The sequence below is a fragment of the Theropithecus gelada genome, chromosome 5 (assembly GCF_003255815.1).
Source record: "Theropithecus gelada isolate Dixy chromosome 5, Tgel_1.0, whole genome shotgun sequence".
In the NCBI taxonomy this organism is placed as follows: Eukaryota; Metazoa; Chordata; class Mammalia; order Primates; family Cercopithecidae; genus Theropithecus; species Theropithecus gelada.
Genome location: NC_037672.1, coordinates 65720463 through 65740331, shown reverse-complemented (window position 1 = coordinate 65740331; position 19869 = coordinate 65720463). Strand labels below are relative to the sequence as shown.

The following is a 19869-nucleotide window of genomic DNA, read 5'->3' as shown; positions in this document are numbered from 1 at the left end:
TCCAGGAAAGGTAATATCCACGTGGACTAAAAATGCATATGGAATCTATGTAAGGAAAATGCCAATAATGCTCTGGAGTGAAAGTATGTGGGGCTTTTAATTCATTCATTCAACCTGTACTTCTAAGCGCTCACTCTGGAAAGGTTACAGGTGCTAAGAAGTTAGCAGAGAACAAAGGACAATAATCCCTGCTGTCATTTACACTCTAAAGGGAGGAAAGAGAAATTAAACCACAGACATGCGGATTATAGAGTGTATTAGAAATGATACCCTAAGTGCTAATGAGAACAATGGAGCAAGGGAAGGATATAGGGAGTAGGATTATAATTAAAACTGGGATTGTCAAGGAAGGGCTGGGCGGGGGAGGGGGCAGTGGGGGCACAGATAACACTTGTGCCAAGACCTGAAGGGTATGAGAGAGAGAGGATGTCTGCAGGAAGGATGACTCTAGGCAAGGAAGCCAGTGTGGCTGGAGGTGGCAAGATGGAGGTGAGCGCACAGTGGTCATGGAGAACAGATCCTGCGGGGTCTTAAAGGTTTTTCTGTGTGATCTGGAGCAACTGGAGGATCTTGAGCAGAGAACTGGGGTGTTTTAACAGGATCACGCTGACTGGTGGTTTGAAAGTGGCCTGTAGGAGCTTGCTGTGTTTTGTTTTGCAGCAACGGGAAGGATGTAGTTGCCACTTCCTGAGATGGGGAAAGTAGGGAGAGTAGTAGGTTTGGGGAGTTAGTTGGGGAGTTCAGGTCTGGATGAGTTGGGCTTGAGATGTCTATTAGACATCCACAAGGAGATGCCCAGTAGGCAGTCTTCACCCTTACCTCTCCTCTACCTGCTCTCTTATGATTACAGAAGTTGTGGCCGCATCAAGGCGTGCATCAGCCCTCCAGTAACCCAACTGGCAGAACCTTGCACCCCGTTAAGGGCTACTGTCCATTCGGAGCAAGGGGCACATTTGATAATTTGTCCTACCAGAGAGAGCAATTATAGTAATTACTCCAAGGCAGGTGTTTGGCATCTGTGACCTTTAGCAGTTGAATGTCGGAGTCCAAGGGAAAGATGGGAGCTGCAGACACAGACGTGGGGACCATCAGCTTGAAGCTGTTGTGCAAAGTCATCAGATCAGCAGAGGAATGAATTTACAAAGAAATGTATGTAACACCCACAGGGTTGTTGTCTTGTGAGGATTAAATACACACATAAAACATCTGGAATACAGACAGTGCTTAATAGAGAGCTGCTGTTTTTATTAACAAACTTATCTGTAGGAGCTCGTCCATGGACAACATCCAGTTCACACAGATGGGCGCGCATTTCACAGTAGCCATACACGCCCAAAGAGGACGAGACTGGATGAGGTTGAGCTGACTGGCATCTTTAGATGGATGGTCCTTAGTCCAATCCTTTCATTTTACAGGCGGGGAGGCGGAGGCTTGGGGAGGCTAAGCGCGGTGAGCTGGCGGCGAAGCGGAGCTTCCACTAGGGCTCCCAGTTTCCCTGCACCGCGCCCGCTGTCCTCCGGGCCAACCGTCCCACCCGACCGCGCCACAGCTCTAGCCCGCGCTCCAGCCCGCGCGTCACCGACGCCCGCAGCCTCTCCCACCTCTAAGTTCCAGGAAGCTCTCGGCCTCTAGCTGACCGATTGCTGCTGAGCTTCCCTGGGGAGGAGGCGCCGAGGTGCCCGGCGCTGGCCGAGGCAGGGCTAGGCCTCGCGGGCAGCAGGCGGGAGAAGGAAGGGCGGTGGGGCAGGTCCCGGCTGAGCGCGGCAGTTGTGCGCACTCGGGTTCTTCACGCGGGACACACGTGGAAGGCCGACCCCTGCGCCCCGGCCGCTGGCAACTGGCAGGGCCGGGAACAGAAAGTGTAGGGACAGAAGAGCGCTGGAGTCTTCCCCGGGAGGGAGCCCGGGGCCGCAGCCCAGGGGCGGGGAGCGGGGCGGGGCTGGGAAAGTTGAGTACTGGTCGCTCAGGGCAGTGCTCCGCCGGAGCGCACGGCGCAGAAACCGTAAAAGGCTGGACCCGGCGGGGTAGGTGTGGCTCTGCCTGCGTGACCTGAGCCCCGGTCCCAGTCTCTGTCGTCTCCCGCGACCGCAGCCTCTCAGCCATGGGCGCCGTCTGGTCCGCCCTGCTGGTTGGAGGGGGTCTGGCCGGAGCACTTTTCGTTTGGTTGCTGCGGGGCGACCCTGGAGACACCGGGAAGGACGGGGACGCGGAGCAAGAGAAGGACGCCCCTCTTGGGGCAGCTGCGGTTCCGGGAGGCCATCAGAGTGGCAGCGGCGGACTGAGCCCTGGACCTTCCGGGCAGGAGCTGGTCACCAAACCAGGTATTCTTCCCCCCGTGACTCCTGGGCACATCTGCCAGAGCTTTGAGGTTAATCGAGGAAGGGAGGAAAGAGGCAAACCCACCTGGAGCTTTCCTCCTGAGGACGGGCTTCCCTAAGGGAACTGGGCGGTCCCCACGCCCCTCGGTTTCCCAGGCTGGTTGGTACGCGCGGGCAGATTTCTTGGCTGGTCCTCCAAGGGCCGCGCCCTTGCCGAGTCCCTCAGCGCCCGCGCCTGAGGACTTGGTCCTGCCCCTCCGGCGGGGATGAGCTCCTCCGCTTGGCGGCGCTTGGTGCAGTGCGGGTGGCTGCAGTGGCGGCGCCCCTTCCCGGCCTTTGGAAAGGAGGGCTTAGATTTAGGGGATCCTACAAGCCTCTTCGATCTCTGCCCAAGCAGGGACATTTTCTCAGTCCCAATCCTGGTAGTCTCACATCCTACCATCGCACAGCCCATGAAGAGCTGGGTTTGGGAACAACCCAGCTGCGGGCGCCTTCTGCTATCTGGACGCTTCTTTAGGAATGCAAAGTTCAGGTTGGACTCTGGCCATGAAGGCTGTGGCTGAGGCCCTGGGGCTGTGCCTTAGTCGCCCGTTTCAGCACTGTGGGCAGTCCTCCCGACCCTGCCCCAGAATAGGGCCCGACGGTCATCCCTAGGGACTACTTAAATAGGGGACCCAACCCTGATGAGTAGAATTGACATCTGGGTTTAAATTTCTGTATGTTAGGCACCGTTTGCTAAACAGAGAGCGAACACTGGCAGAAAACATTACCGTCCAGTGCCTTCCCTTGGCAAGCTGCCCATGCCTGGACAGAAGCCTAATGGTGAAAATGACATCTGTGAACTTTATTTTTAGCCCAGTGGTGTTCATGTGCAGCCACATGAAAATCTGCCTGTCTGCCTTTACTGTGATTGGTCTGGGATGCCTAGACAGTTCACTTATCTTTTTTCTGAAGACCAATCTCATGCTTTAGGTTGAAAAGTTGGGAATCCAGAATAATATTTGTTCATTCTCACTTCCAACTCACCATCACCAAGGCGGGCAAGTCACAAGGAGTTCGAGACCAGCCTGGCCAATATGGTGAAACCCTGTCTCTACTAAAAATACAAAAATTAGCCGGGCGTGGTGGCAGGCACCGGTAGTCCCAGCTACTTGAGAGGTTAAGGCAGGAGAATCGCTTGAACCCGGGAGGCAGAGGTTGCAGTGAGCCGAGATCCCACCACTGTACTCCAGCCTGGGCGACAGAGCGAGACTCCATCTCAAAAAAAAAAAAAAAAAAAAAAGTATACAATGAAACAAGACTGTTGTCCCCATACCACCCCCCGCCACATAAAACCACAGCTGTGATGATTTTATGTATGATTTGGAGATTTCAATCTTGTAGGGAGCTATTTGGACTACCACTGGCGTGGCCAAGAAGGAAACTGCATTTTTAGAGGACTTGGATTTTGTATTTTTAAGAACATTTTTTAAAAAGTGCTTACAATGGAAGGGGGTACAAAACACTGTTTTGTTGAGGAGGTTCCTAATGCATTTGGGATTGGCAAGGAGAAACCAGCCCCTTCCCCCAGTTCTCCCTCCACTCCTGCCCAGGGATGCACTACTGTTCTTTGTATCTCCCCACAGCGATGGCTCCTGCTGATCTGCCCGCAGATCTGCAAGAGCCAATCCCTGCCCTGCACGCCTCCCCTGGGAGTACAAGTGTACTCTTCTGGTTTGTAAGGTAGCCACGCAGCCCTTTGCCCCACAGCCTGGACAACATTCTTTGATGATAGGAGCCAAGCAACTTAACTTGGCTGCATGCCAGTATGGCCTGGACTGTGGAGACCGGGGACTGTGACGGGGTTATATGTCTGCCTCTACAGCTTACCACTTCATTTACACTTGTGTTAGCACACTGATACTCCTGGATGTCCCTTTTATTGTCAGATATACATGTGTATTCTTAGAGCACAGTGTTGGGAGCATACTGGTTAATTAAGTAGTACTTTATTTTAATAGAGGGGGACTTTGTGAATTGCAGATTGATCAGTAGTAAAGCTTTCAGTAACTAAATCTATTTTCTCAGCCTAACTTTTTTCTTAAATGAACTACCTGACTCTATTACATTTTTCCTTTGATTTCTTAGAGCATCTTCAAGAAAGCAATGGACATTTGATTTCTAAGACCAAAGACCTTGGTAACCTGCAAGCAGCATCATGGAGATTGCAGAATCCTTCCAGGGAAGTCTGTGACAATTCAAGAGAACATGTTTCTTCTGGACAGTTTCCAGACACAGAAGCTTCAGCTACCTCTGAGACCAGTAACTCTAGGAGTTACTCTGAAGTTTTAAGAAATGAAAGCCTCAAATCTCCTATGGGAGAATGGGGATTCCAAAAAGGACAAGAGATATCTGCTAAAGCAGCTACATGTTTTGCAGAGAAGTTGCCTTCTAGCAACCTGCTCATGAACAGAGCTAAAGAAGAAGCGAGCCTCTCTCATTTGAACAGTCAGGACCGGGTTGACCACAAGGAGTGGGAAATGGTGTCTAGGCACTCATCTTGGGGGGATGTTGGTGTGGGTGGCAGTCTTAAGGCTCCAGTGTTAAGCCTAAACCAGGGAATGGACAATGGAAGAAGCACTCTGGTGGAAGCAAGAGATCAGCAAGTGCATGGGAAAACAGAAAGGGTAGCAGTGATGCCTGCAGGGTCTCAGCAAGTTAGTGTCAGGTTCCAGGTCCATTATGTCACAAGCACTGATGTGCAATTCATTGCAGTAACTGGAGACCATGAGTGTCTTGGGAGATGGAACACTTACATCCCACTCCACTATAACAAGGATGGGTTCTGGTCTCATTCCATTTTCCTGCCTGCAGATACAGTGGTGGAGTGGAAGTTTGTGTTGGTAGAGAATGGGGGAGTTACCCGCTGGGAAGAATGCAGCAATAGATTCCTAGAAACTGGCCATGAGGATAAAGTGGTTCACGCATGGTGGGGGATTCACTGATTCAGTTTGCAAAGTATTGGAGAAGCTGTAGAACAATGTGGAAGAGGCTGAGGTTGTGGAACACACTGAATAAAATAAAGGCAGTGTGACTCCAAATTCAGCCATCCGAATTGTTTCAAATTTGCTAGTGGCCTTTGTCTAATGTGCAGAAATATATATATGTGTGTGTGTATAATGCTTCCAGTGAGTGTGAACTTTTCTTCCCTGTGGCACGGACTGACGGACTTGTGCTGATCCATTATTACTTTAGGGCTTGATTCTCTTGGGGAGTGACTTGGCTAAGCTTCAGGTGTGAACTGTGGTCATGGGGCAAAAAAATTAACCAGCTGCCCAGGGTTTAAGCTTGAGCCTTTACGTGATCTTTAAACCATGGTAGCAAAATAAGCCTCACTCAAACATAGCTGACTTCCTATTGGAACAGCTTGAGAAGCACATTTTACTACATACACATTTTATGCTTAAAAAGTTAACATGATACAAAACTGTGATTAGAAAATATCTGGTCTGGATGTGATTAGTAAGGGTTCAAGATAAGACTGCCTAATGCTTTTTGTTTGATTTTCATCTGCCAGGTGTGGTTATGTGCTATGAGGGTAGCAAGTATGTCTTTGTCTTAATGATCTAAGGCTTGTGTAGAAACAAGGGGCCTAATGAGAACCAGTCGTCATGGAAGTCAGTCGCGGGGGCAGCCCATGAGGAAAGGGAACATGAGTGGGGGTGGGGGTAGGCTGAGTGAGGTAGCCTGAATGACACCTCTTAGAGGACTGTGAAGTACAGGCACAGCCCGACTGCAGGGACAGACACACCCATCATTTGCCCATGGGAGCATCTGTAGGACCATCTCTCTTCCACTTCTCCTCCCCCCCGCCCCTCCATCTGGATAGATGGACTGTCCTACAGCAAACATTTCCATCTGTCACCCTCTTCCCTCTCCTTTCATAGCACTCACTATCTTGGGTAACACATTTATACAGGACAGTGGTACAGAAGTACATCTTTGCCCTGAGAAGACAGCAAATATTTAAACTTTAAGTTATTATAACTGAACAAATAATAAAACCTGAATTTTAATATCTTCATTCGATGTCTGAACTATTTGTCTAAATTTTACTATCATAATAGCCTAGATGTAAAATAAAATACAAATATTTTCCTTCACTAATAACAGACACATACAGAAAAGCAAATATCAAAAGGTACAGAAGACATGAAGATTCTGTTTTTCTCCTCCCTTTGGAGAAAAAGTTTACAGTATTTATTTTCAAAGTTCACCTTTGACTGGAGGGAAATTCAGCATGCCTGTACTTGAAAATGAATTCTTACATGTTAAAATAACTTTTAATAAGTTTAACATCTATCAGTGAAATAATGTTTAATCCTGTTAAAAAGATGGTCTTTGCTGAAAAGAATAAATCCAACTGAAAATAGCATAAGAAAGGGCTTAAAAGAACTATGTTTAACAGTTTTTGGCTCATGGTACTTTTATGTTAAATTCATGTGTACTGTTTACAGACTTCAGAATGAATTTTATACTGTACTAATAAGCTCTGCAGAAGGCATTCACCATTACAGCGTGGAATGCCCAAACATGCCCATGAGGAAAATTAAAGGTAAAACAATTTAAGTAAAAGTCTCTCTAGAATTCTATTACTGGCTATTTTATCACTACCTGGTAACATTATAATTAATCTTTCAGTAAAGCCAACTGATCTAAGAGATAAATATTACACTTTATATTTTAAAAATTCACTTAAAATTGGATGTGCTTACAGTTCTAACATTGCCCTTGAGAGCAGAAGCGTGAGGATTTTCTGGTGACAGCATGTATGCCCTACTCCATTTGTTGTCTGCATAGGTTGGGGCTGCTGCTAGCTGCTGTAACAGACACCATCCATTTAAGAAGGCTACAGCACCAGAGGCCGATTTCATGCTCATGTAACTGTCAGCAGTGAGTCTTCCTGGCAGGACGGCAGCTCCCCTCCTTGCAGAGATTCAGTTACCCAGACTCCCTTCTGCCCTGTGACTCTACCATCCCCTATAACCCTCCTGTCCTCTGCATCCAGCCCATGGAGGGGAAAATAAAGTGAGGAAGAACACCCATGCATGTTAATACTTTGATCTGAAAGTGCCACATATTGCTCTGTCCACATTCTGTTAATGAGAACCCTCAGGCCACACCCACATACAAGGGGAGGCAGGATTGGGAGACAGAGACTCTTCCTGGGCAGCTGTTTCTCAGTGACAATTCCAGATTATACAACAGGAATATAAGATTTGTTTTGGACAGCTAGCCATCTGCCACATTGTCCCTAATATTTTGACACAATGGATACATTTTTGTATCTGTTCTTCTCTCATTTTATTTGGTTCACATATAAACCCCCCTAATTTATTAAAATGTAATTAAAGCAGACTGAATAATCTAGAAGTTACCAACTTGCTAAAGAGTAACAAAATCATTTTCTTTCTTTACTATTATTAATAAGCAAAAAAGGGAAACTTTTGTAAAAGTTTTGACTGGGGGCCCTGATGTTTGATTATCTGTTTACCCTCACTGATATTGACAGAACAGTGAGTTCATAGTCACAAAATGAGTCCCTGTTAGTATGCTGAAGTTTGTCCTCTGTCCTTGGTATTACACCATATCTTTCACTTTCATGTGAAAGTAGTTTTTCCCCCAGCAATTTTTTAAAGCTAAATTAGATTGAATAAAACACTTAAATTAAATTAAAATTTAAGTAGAATAAAATAAAATAAAATAAAATAGATTCTACTGTCTTGGGACCAGTAACAACAATAAAAAAATACAATTATTCCAATATATTTGAATAAGCACAAATTATATCTTATGATAAATTACCTTATAAGGTAATTATAATAGTTTATTATGTATTAATACTTTATAGGTATTAATTGTTATAATGTATAAATACTAGCTAGTAGATGTTTGAAGTTTTACCATGAGGAATTCAAGAATAGTTTATTTCAAAATAGAGTTTACAAGACAGGGTATCTTTTATTAAATTTTCACATAAAAAGAAAAAGTACACAGGGCACTAATTACAAGTAACACCACAATTTAATTGGGCCTCATTCCTCTGTAAAGAATAGGCAAGCAACGAGTCATTTTAGTAACATTTTTTCCTGGTCTTTTACTTTCTGTATCCTCTTTTCTTGATTTCTGATCATCGAAGACATCGCTGAAAATGTTGATAAAACAGTTAGAATAACAAAATCCACTCAGGCTTTAATTCTACAATGTGCTACTTAAAAGATTAACTTGTTAGTATAGAATAGACATGTTCTGAGCTCAAGACATTCTTAAAAAATTGTGATGTAGCATATTTTTGAAAAGGTTGGTGTTACGGAAGAGAGCTAAGGGTAAATCTTTAGTGTTTCAGATGTTTTATTTACTTATTTATTTTGTAGAGACAGGGTCTCTCTATGTTGCCCAGGGTGGTCTCAGACTCCTGGCCTCACGCAATCCTCCTGCCTCGGTCTCCCAAAGTGTCAGGATTACAGGCATAAGCCACTGTGCCCAGCCTCAGTTGTTTTAAATGGGCATGAGAATTGTAAAAGTAATACTAATTGTAAATAATTCAAACACCTCAGAAGGACACAAAGAAAGATGAAGGTCAGTCTTTGCCTCTGCTCCCTCAATCTGCTGGAATCTGCCTCCGCCTGAGAGGTCATTACCAGCAATTTGGTGAATATCTGCACATATACATGCATGTGCATATGTTTTATTCTTTACACAAATGAAAATATATGGTATAGATTGTTCAGTAGCTTCCTTTTTTCATATAACAAAATGTCAATAATTTTCCAGTTCAGCTTATGTTGTGTTGTAACTGCATAGTATTTACTAATATTTCATTATACAAATTATTAGGATGCTAGTAAACAGACTAAAAAAGGTTCCTTCCTTTAAAATTTCTGGGTCAAAGCGTAAATGCACTTCAAGTTTTGACAGTCCTCCCAAAATTCCCCCTAAAAATACTTGTTTTAGAATTTTCAAGAGGTGTCCCATCCAGACACTGCATTCAGCAAAAAGGTCTTTTTATTTTGTAAACAAATATATGTCTTCCATGTGGATTATTATTTGGTGGCATACATCGGATAAACTCAGAAACATATGTCATGGTGTGAATAAAAATACGATCAATAAGATAATGCATCTTCCCTCAAAAAACTCACGATAGATGTGGAGAGGAAGATGGCAGATAGGAGACAGGGCTGACTTGCAGCCCCAGCTTGGATGGACAGAGAAATGAATGGAGACCGTTGACTTTTGCTCCAAGAGCCACTGCAGGAACATAACAGGAAAACCGAAAAAATTTACAGATCCTTTAAAAGCAGCAGCATGCCACTGCAAATTCCACAAGACAGGTAAAAAACTGTGAGTTTCCAAAGTATGACAGGGGGAAATCCTGCCTCTCAACATATACCCCATTGGGGAACCTGAAAATCCAGATTATGGGAGAAGGATTTAACCTCACCTAGAACTGGAACAAATTTAGCACAAAATATAAAAGTAGAAGGAGCAGTGCGAGGGGCCTTGGAGGCACTCCCATTTTCCAGCTTGAGCCCAGAGAAGCCATCCCTAACTATATCTCACAGGAGCCCTTGGGGAAGGTGGCTGGCAGAATTTGGGCGTGGTCACAGTGTGAAAGAAGCTTCCAATTGAACTCTGTAATAATTTCAACTGGGCACAAACTCTTTTGAGCAGAACTGGGTGGTGAATGGGAAATGCTACAGAAAGGAGCACAGAAGCCACTGCTGACAGTGTGGGAAGACAGGAAGGGGCAGGTGAGACCTGAAAGCCATACTTGCTTTCTCAGTGGCAAAGTTTAAAACAGGGGCAAGGTCTGATCTGCCTGCAACCCCCAACCACTGCCCTGCACTGGCTGCCTGGAGACACTGGCGCTGTTAGCAGGGCATGGTGGGAGCAAGATTGGCCTTGCCAACTGTGTGGGAGGCTAGGTGAGGCCTATTGCACAGGCTTTCCCCAACTTCCTTGGCAACAGAGGCAGCCAATTCACCTCTGGAACATAACCCCACTGGCCCAAGAACCACCCCGCATACCCCACAGTGGCCACAGCAGGCCTCACCCAAGGAGAGTCTGAGCTCAGACCCACCTAACTCTGCCCCAATCCAATGGTATTTTTTAACCTGCCCTGGTAGCTGATCACAAAACACACAAACTATTGAGATCTTGATGGCCCCACACATCACCTGACAAACCCAAATACTTATCCTGGCCAACTTAGGGCAGGCTTATATTCCCCTGTCTACTATCACAGCTTGTGCTCTCTTGAAAGTGCCACCTCCTGGCTAGAGACCAACGAACTCAGGACATTACAGTAACTCATGATAGAAATGATAGAATAACCCTGTACTAAGGAAGGAGAAAGCAGCAGCTAATTCCACTGCCTGCAACGTTCTGGCTAACCAGAGGTCCTGAGTCTGTCCATGTGAACATATCACTGCTAGCAAAATCAGTATTTGATAAAGCCAGGACACTAAGCATATCTATAACCAAGGACTCTCACAGAGTATAATTTACTCCCCTATATCCTCTACCAGAGGAGGTGCTGGTATCCACGACTGGGAGACCTGAAGATGAATCACATCACAGGACTCTTTGCAGACATTTCCCAGCACCAACTCTGAGCCTGGTAGACCCATTGAGTGGCTAGAAGCACAAGAACAATAATGATCATTGCAGTCCAGCTCTCAGGAAGGCCCATCCCTTGGGCCTTGGGGAGGACACCACATTAAGGGGTCACCCTGTGGGACAAAAGAATCTGAACCTTGAGTTCCAGGTTTTTCCACTGAAATAGTTTACCGAAATCAGAAGGAATCAGAAAAGCAGTTCTGGAGATATGACAAAACAAGATTTGATAACATACCTGAAAGGCCACACTAGCTTGCCAGCAATGCAGCCAAACCAAGAAGAAATCTCTGAATTGCCAGATGAATAATTCAGAAGGTTGATCAAGCTACTTATGGAGATACCAGGGAAAGGTAAAAACCAACTTAAAGAAATTTAAAAAACAATACAGAATAGGGATGAAAAATTCTCCAGAGAAATATATATAAAGAAAAACAATCATAATTTCTGGAAATGAAAGACACACTTATAGAAATACAAAATGCATTGGAAAGTGTCAACAATAGACTAGAACAAGTAGAAGAGAAACGTTCAGAGCTCGAAGACAAGGCTTTCAAATTAGCCCAATCAGACAAAGAAAAAATAATTTAATAAAATTGAACAAAGCCTCCAAGAAGTCTGTGATTATGTTAAATAGCCAAACCCAAGAATAATTGGTGTTCATAAGGAAGAAAATGAATCTAAAAGTCTAGAAAACTTATTTGAGGGAACAATTGAGGAAAATTTCCCTGGTCTCACTAGTGATCTAGACATTCAAATACAAGAAGCTCAAAGAATAGCCGTGAAATTCACTGCAAAAAGATATTCACCTAGGCACATGGTCATCAGGTTATCTAATGTCAAGATGATGGAAAGAATCTTAAGAGCTGCAAGGCAAAAGTATCAGGCAACCTATAAAGGAAAATCTATCAGATTAACAGCAGATTTGTCAGCAGAAACCCTACAAGCCAGAAGGAATTGGGGTCATATTTTTAGCCTCCTCAAACAAAGTAATTGCCAGCCAAGAATTTTGTACCCAGCAAAACTAAGCTTCGTGAATGAAGGACAGATTAAGTATTTTGCAGACAAAAAAAAAAAAAAAAAAAATGCTGAGAGAATTCACCAGTACCAAGCCATCACTAAAAAATGCTAAAAGGAATTCTAAATCTTGAAATAAAACCTCAAAACACATCAAAATAGAACCATCTTAAAGCATAAATCTCACAGAGCCTATACAACAATAACACACAAAAAAACCCCAAGGTATTCAGGCACCAACTAGTAGGATGAACAAAACAGTACCTCGTATCTCAATACTAACATTGAATGTAAATGGCCTAAATGTGCCACTTAAAAGATACAGAATGGCAGAAAGGATAAAAATCCACCAACCAAGTATCTCCTGTCTTCAAGAGACTCACCTAATGCACAAAGACTCACATAAACTTAAGGTAAGGGGATGGAAAAAGATATTCCATGCAAATGGATACCACAAACGAACAGGGGTAGCTAGTCTTGTATCAGACAAAACATACTTTAAAGCAACAACAGTTCAGAAAGACAAAGAGGGATATTATATAATGATAAAGGATCAGTCCAACAGGAAAATATCACAATCCTAAATATATATGTACTTAACACCGGAATTCCCAAATTTATAAAATGATTACTACCAGACCTAAGAAATGAGATAGATGCTAACACAATAATAGTGGAGGACTTCAATATTCCACTGATAGCACCAGACAGGTCATCAAGACAGAAAGTCAGCAACAGCAAAAAAAAAAAAAAGAAAAAGAAAAACAATGCACTTAATGCAATGAACTTAAACTATACCCTAGAACAAACAGACCTAACAGATATTTACAGAACATTCTACCCAACAACTGCAGAATATACATTCTTTTCATTAGCCCATGGAACATTCTCCAAGATAAATCATATGATAGGCCACAAAACAAGTCTAAATAAATTTAAGAAAATCAAAATGATATCAAGTACTCTCTCAGACCACAGTGGAATAAAACTGAAAATTAACTCCAAAAGGAACCCTCGAACTATATAAATACATGGAAATTGAATAATCTACTCTGGAATCATCTTTGGATCAATAATGAAATCAAGATGAAAATTTAAAAATTATTTGAACCGAATGAAACTAGTGACACAATTTATTGAACTCTCTGGGATACAGCAAAAGTGGTGCTAAAAGGGAAGTTCAAAACCTTAAATGCCTACATAAAAAAGTCTGAAAGAGCACAAATAGACACTCTAAGGTCACACCCAAGGAACTAGAGAAACAAGAACAAACTAAATCCAAACCCAGCAGAAGAAAAGAAAAAACAAAGATCAGATCAGAATTAAGTGAAATTGAAATAAACAAATAAAAAACAACACAAAAGACAAATGAAACAAAAAGCCTGTTCTTTAAAAGGATAAAATTATTAGACCATTAGTGATTTTTTTTTTTTTTTTTTTTTTTTTGAGACGGAGTCTTGCTCTGTCGCCCAGGCTAGAGTGCAGTGGCCGGATCTCAGCTCACTGCAAGCTCCGCCTCCCGGGTTCAGGCCATTCTCCTGCCTCAGCCTCCCGAGTAGCTGGGACTACAGGCGCCAGCCACTTCGCCCGGCTACTTTTTTTGTATTTTTTTTAGTAGAGACGGGGTTTCACCGTGTTAGCCAGGATGGTCTGGATCTCCCGACCTCGTGATCCGCCCGTCTTGGCCTCCCAAAGTGCTGGGATTACAGGCTTGAGCCACCGCGCCCGGCCAGACCATTAGTGATATTAACTAAGAAAAGAAGATAGAAGATCCAAACAAGCTCAGTTAGAAATGAAATGAGAGATGTTACAACTTATACCACAGAAATACAAAATATCATTTAGGGCTACTATGAACACCTTTATATGCACAAACTAGAGAATTGACAGGAGATGGATAAATTCCTGGAGACATATAACCTTCCTGATTAAGCCAGGAAAAAAACAGAAACTCTGAAGAGACTAATAACAAGTAATGAGATTGAAACAGTACTTTAAAGAATGCCAGCAAAAAGAAGTCCAAGACCAGATGGATTCGCAGCTGAATTCTATCAGGCATTCAAAAATAACTGGTACTAATCTTACTGAAACTGTTTCAAACATAGAGAAATACGGAATCTTCCCTAAATCATTCTATGAAGTCAGTATCACCCTAATATTAAAACCAGGAAAGGACATAACAAAAGAAGAAAACTACAGACCAATATCCATGATGATGCCAGGCACAGTGGCTCACACCTGTAATCCCAGCACTTTGGGAGGCCAAGGTGGGCATATCACGAGGTCAAGAGTTCGAGACCAGCCTGGCCAACATGATGAAACCCCATCTCTACTAAGAATACAAAAATGAGCCAGACGTGGCCAGGCATGGTGGCTTACACCTGTAATCCCAGCACTTTGGGAGGCCAGGGTGGGCAGATCATGAGGTCAGGAGATCAAGACCATCTTGGCTAACACGGTGAAACCCCGTCTCTACTGAAAAATACAAAAAAGGAGCTGGGCGTGGTGGCGGGGGCCTGTAGTCCCAGCTACTTGGGAGGCTGAGGCAGGAGAATGGCGTGAACCCGGGAGGCAGAGCTGGCAGTGAACTGAGATTGCACCACTGCACTCTAGCCTGGGCGACAGAGCAAGACTCCATCTCAAAAAAAAAATAAATAAATAAATAAATTAGCCGGGCATGGTGGCATGTGCCTGTAATCCGAGCTACTCGAGAGGCTGAGACAGGAGAATCACTTGAACCTGGCAGGTGGAGAATGCAGTGAGCCAAGATCATGCCACTGCACTCCAGCCTGGGTGACAGAGCAAGACTCTGTCTTGAAATATATATATATATGTGTGTGTGTGTATATATACACATATTTATATATATATATATATATATCTCTCTCTCCATGACGAACATAGATGCAAAAATCCACAACAAAATATTAGCTAACTGAATACAACACCATATCAAAAAGATAAACCACCATGATTAAGTGGGTTTCATACCAGGGATACAGGGATGGTTTAACATACTCAACTCAATAAATGTGATACATCACACAAACAGAATTGAAAACAATAATCAAATGATCATCTCAAAAAATGCAGAGAAAGCATTTGACAAAATCCAGCATCGCTTTATAAGGAAAACCCTTGGCAAAATCGGCACAGATGGGACATACCTCAAGGTAACCAAAACCATCTATGACAAACTCAAAGCCAACATTATACTGAAAGGGGAAAAGTTGAAAGCATTCTCCGTGAGAACTTGTACAAAACAAGGATGCCCACTTTCATCACTGCTATTCAACATTGTACTGGAAGTCCTAGTCAGAGCAGTCAGACAAGAGAAAGAAATAAAGGGCATCCTTTATTGAAGAGGAAGTCAAACTATTGCTGTTTGCTGATGATGTGATCCTATGCCTAGAAAACCTTAAAGACTCATCCACAAAGCTCCTAGATCTGATAAATGAATTCCGTAAAGTTTCAGGATACAAAATCAATGTACACAAATCAGTAGCATTGCTATACACCAACAATGACCAAGCTTAGAATCAAATCAAGAGCCCAGCACATTTTACAACAGCTGCAAGAAAAATAAAATACTTGGGAATATACCTAACCAAGGAGATGAACAATCTCTACAGGAAAAACTACAAATGCTGCTGAAGGAAATCATAGATAACACACACAAATGGAAACACATTTCATGCTCATGGACAGGTAGAATCAGTATTGCAGAAATGATCATACTGACAAAAGCAATCTACAAATTCAATGCAATTCCCATCAAAATGCCATCATCATTCTTCATAGAACTGGAAAAAACATTCCTAAAATTCATATGGAACAAAAAAAGATCCCACATAGCCAAAGCAAGACTATGCAAAAAGAAGAAATCTGGAGGCATCACATTACTTGACTTCAAACTATACTACAAGGCTATCATCACCAAAACAGCATAGTACTGGTATAAAAATAGGCACATAGACCAATGGAACAGAATAGAGAACCCAGGAAGAAAGCCAAATATTTACAGCCAACTGATCTTTGACAAAGCAAACAAAAACATGAAGTGGAGAAAGGACACCGTATTCAACAAGTGGTGCTGGAATAATTGGCAAGTGGCATGTAGAAGAATGAAACTTCAACTCAAGATGGGTCAAAGACTTAAATCTAAGACCTGAAACCACAAAAATTCTAGAAGATAACATCAGAAAAATTCTTCTAGACATTGGGTTAGACAAGAGTTCATGACCAAGAACCCAAAAGCAAATGTAACAAATACAAAGATAAATAGATGGGACCTAATTAAATTTAAAAGCTTCTGCATAGCAAAAGAAATAAGCAGCAGAGTAAACAGACAACCCACAGAGTGGGAGAAAATATCTGCAAACTGTGCATCTGACAAAGGACTAATATCCAGAATCTACAAGGAACTCAATCGAATCAGTAAGAAAAAAACAAATAATCCCATTAAAAAGTGGGCTAAGTATGGCCGGGCGTGGTGGCTCAAGCCTGTAATCCCAGCACTTTGGGAGGCCGAGACGGGCGGATCACGAGGTCAGAAGATCGAGACCATCCTGGCTAATACGGTGAAACCCCGTCTCTACTAAAAAATGCAAAAAACTAGCCGGGCGAGGTGGCGGGAGCCTGTAGTCCCAGCTACTCGGGAGGCTGAGGCAGGAGAATGGCGTGAACCCGGGAGGCGGAGCTTGCAGTGAGCTGAGATCCGGCCACTGCACTCCAGACTGGGCGACAGAGCGAGACTCCATCTCAAAAAAAAAAAAAAAAAAGTGGGCTAAGTATATGAATAGACAATTCTCAAAGGAAGATATACAAATGGCCAACAAACATATGAAGAAATGCTGAACAACAGCAATGATCAGGGAAATGCAAATCAAAACAACAATGTGATACTACCTTACTCCTGCAAGAATGGCCATAATTTAAAAATATGACATAAGTTAAAAATATGACCAACAGATGTTGGTGTGGATGTGGTAAAAAGGGAACACTTTTACACTGCTGGTGGGAATGTAAACTAGTACAACAACTATGGAAAGCAGTACAGAGATTTCTTAAAGAACTAAAAGTAGAACTACCATTTGATGCTGCAATCCCACAACTGGAGGAAAAGAAGTCATTATGTGTAAAAGACACTTGCACACACACGTTTATAGCAGCAAAATTCACAATCGCAAAAATATGGAACCAGCCTAAATGCTCATCAACCAACTAGTGGATAAAGAAAATTAGGCCGGGCGCGATGGCTCATGTGTGTAATCCCAGCACTTTGGGAGGACAAGGTGGGTGGATCACGAGGTCAGGAGATCGAGACCATCCTGGCTAACACGGTGAAACCCCATCTCTACTAAAAATACAAAAAATTAGCTGGGCATGGTGGCGGGTGCCTGTAGTCCCAACTACTTGGGAGGCTGAGGCAGGAGAATGGTGTGAACCTGGGAGGTGGAGCTTGCAGTGAGCCAAGATCACACCACTGCACTCCAGCCTGGGTGACAGAGCGAGGCTCTGTCTCAAAAAAAAAAAAAAAAAGAACGAAAATTATTATGTATCTATCTATATATAGAGAGTATTACATGGGGTGTGTGTGTGTGTGTGTGTGTGTATATATATATAGTATTACATTATATATATATACACACACACCTCACCCATCTCATCCTTCCTCCATATATATATATATACACACACACACACCATGTATATTTACATGGTGTATATATATATTACATGGTGTATACATATATACACACATACACACACACACACAAAAAAAAACAACCATGTAATACTACTCAGCCATAAAAGGAATAAAATAATGGCATTTGTAGCAACCTGCATGGAGTTGGAGACCATTATTCTAAGTAAGGTAACTCAGGAAAAGAAAAACAAACATTGTATGTTCTCACTCATACGTGGGAGCTAAGCTATGAGGATGTGAAGGCATAAGAATAATATGATGGACTTTGAGGACTTGGGGGGAAGGATGGGAGGCGGGTGAAGGAAAAAAGATACATTGTATACTGCTTGGGTGATGGGTGCACCAAAATCTCAGAAATCACCACTGAAGAACTTTTCCCTGCAACTAAACACCACATGCTCCCCACAAACTATAGAAATTTTAAAAAATAACGCTAAAACCCCACAAATTCACAATAAACTTAAAACCAAATGTTTTTCCTAATGTTTATATACATAGGAGTCTTGGGTTATCACAGGGACTTGGAATTTTCTTCAACAACAATTCGCTAAAGCCTTACTATATTAAAAACACGTGGATTCTGGAGTCAGAAATTGCAGAGGCCAAGTCCTCACTCTACTCTTCACTGTGACTTGGAATTTATTGACTATTCTTTTATCTTCAGTTTTCTCATTTTCAAATGCTGTAATAACAGTACCCATTTCCCAACGTTGTTGTAAAGATCACATGAAGAAAACGTAAGTGAAGCTCTTAGTACAAGGCCTGGCACATAGTTGGGAAGTGCTCAATTAAGTGTTAATAGCAACTATTATTACTAATAAAGTTAAGTTTATTTTATGAAAATTTGTTCTCAGAAATGTATTTTTCTTTACCCAGCAATTTATTGTTTTCTAGGGATAGAAAAGACAGAATAACAAATGTACTTCAAAATTCATTTCTCTCTGACAAAGGCCCCTGGATTCATGAATGTGGGTTAGAAAAGTATGAACCATGAAGGCTCCCCCATATTGATGGTACTTAGAACTTATGCCCAAAAAGCTGCCGGTCTTCTGCAGATTAGAACAGTTTCTTATTCAAATAGTTTTAGCATTTTTAGAAGTGGATTCTTTTTATTTTGTGATTCATTGGGTGGCATAGTCTCTTATAGTGCTATGCTAATTTAAATCCTGTGTAAGAATAAATACCATTATTTTGCTTCCTTGCTATTGACTATACTCTTGCCTAGGCTATTATCGTATAAATGCTTGTCTACAGACCTAATAGCAACAAGAAAGACAGTGTGTGGGAAAGTCCCATGTGAAAAACCACTCAGAACCTCAAAACCACTCCTGAGGGATGGCCAGCAGGATTGTCATCCCCATTAGATAAGAGAGTACAGCAGGGCAAGAGTGACCTACCCATGGTCACACAATTAATCCAGGGGCTATTAATGGTTAAGACCCTTATATTTAGACTTCAGTTTATAGTTGCTAATTCAATACCCTTTCAGTAGGTTTATAGACAGGAGGCTTAATCTGAAAGGAAGATGAACATTCTCATGAGCAAGGCGGATCTCTTCAAAAACACACACTGTACCTTGGTTCTTCATCTGTAAATCTTCTACCAGAGTTTGCAAGCTTTCTAGTCTGTTCTGAAGCTTCCTGCATGTTTTTCCTGTTGTTTCTATTGGCGGAGACTGTGAATCTATTACAAAATTGCTTAGATGTGATATTAAAAGTCTATTCAACATTTCCTTTTAGAAATCTTTCAATTAAAGGCCAAACAACTTTTCTTTAAAATAAAGAGATCTTTTTTTCATGACAAATTCTAAAAGAGCTATAACACTTAAAGAAAACTCTAAAACATGATTTTTAAAACAGAGAAAAATGAGTTTTATCTAAATATTGCAATGCTAGCCTATTTGATTTTGTTCAAACTAATCTGATGTATCATTATTTAACTACATAATATTAAATAAGATGGGTAAAAAGAACACTTCAAGTTTCATGATACATTCTGCATTATAAATGACAGCTTTTCGTACCAAGCCTGAGTAGTTCCACTAACTTGGGGTTTGAAGGACTATGATCTAATACAGAAAGAAACTGCACCATTTTCAAGGTATGTGAGGCCAGTGCCCACATCAGTTCTGTCACCTAATGGGAATGGTATATGATGGCAGAGGGT

General features: G+C 42.4%; 2 protein-coding genes across 3 annotated transcripts in view; one reads left to right on the top strand and one right to left on the bottom strand.

Moving 5' to 3' along the window:
- The first annotated feature begins 1224 nt into the window (after nt 1–1224).
- STBD1 (starch binding domain 1) lies at nt 1225–6381 on the top strand. The gene is made up of 2 exons (XM_025386568.1): nt 1225–2321; nt 4446–6381. The coding sequence occupies exons 1-2, from the start codon at nt 2102–2104 to the stop codon at nt 5300–5302; spliced, it is 1077 nt and encodes a 358-aa protein (XP_025242353.1). The 5' UTR covers nt 1225–2101; the 3' UTR covers nt 5303–6381.
- A 1912-nt stretch (nt 6382–8293) lies between these two features.
- The window catches only part of CCDC158 (coiled-coil domain containing 158), a 116574-nt gene continuing 104998 nt past the window's right edge, over nt 8294–19869 (bottom strand). For both annotated transcript variants that reach the window (XM_025385902.1, XM_025385901.1), the window contains 2 exons: nt 19279–19386; nt 8294–8502 (listed from right to left, as the gene is read on the bottom strand). In XM_025385902.1, coding sequence (XP_025241687.1) covers nt 8426–8502; nt 19279–19386 — 185 coding nt within the window. In that variant the 3' untranslated portion in view covers nt 8294–8425. The remainder of the gene's footprint in view (nt 8503–19278; nt 19387–19869) is intronic.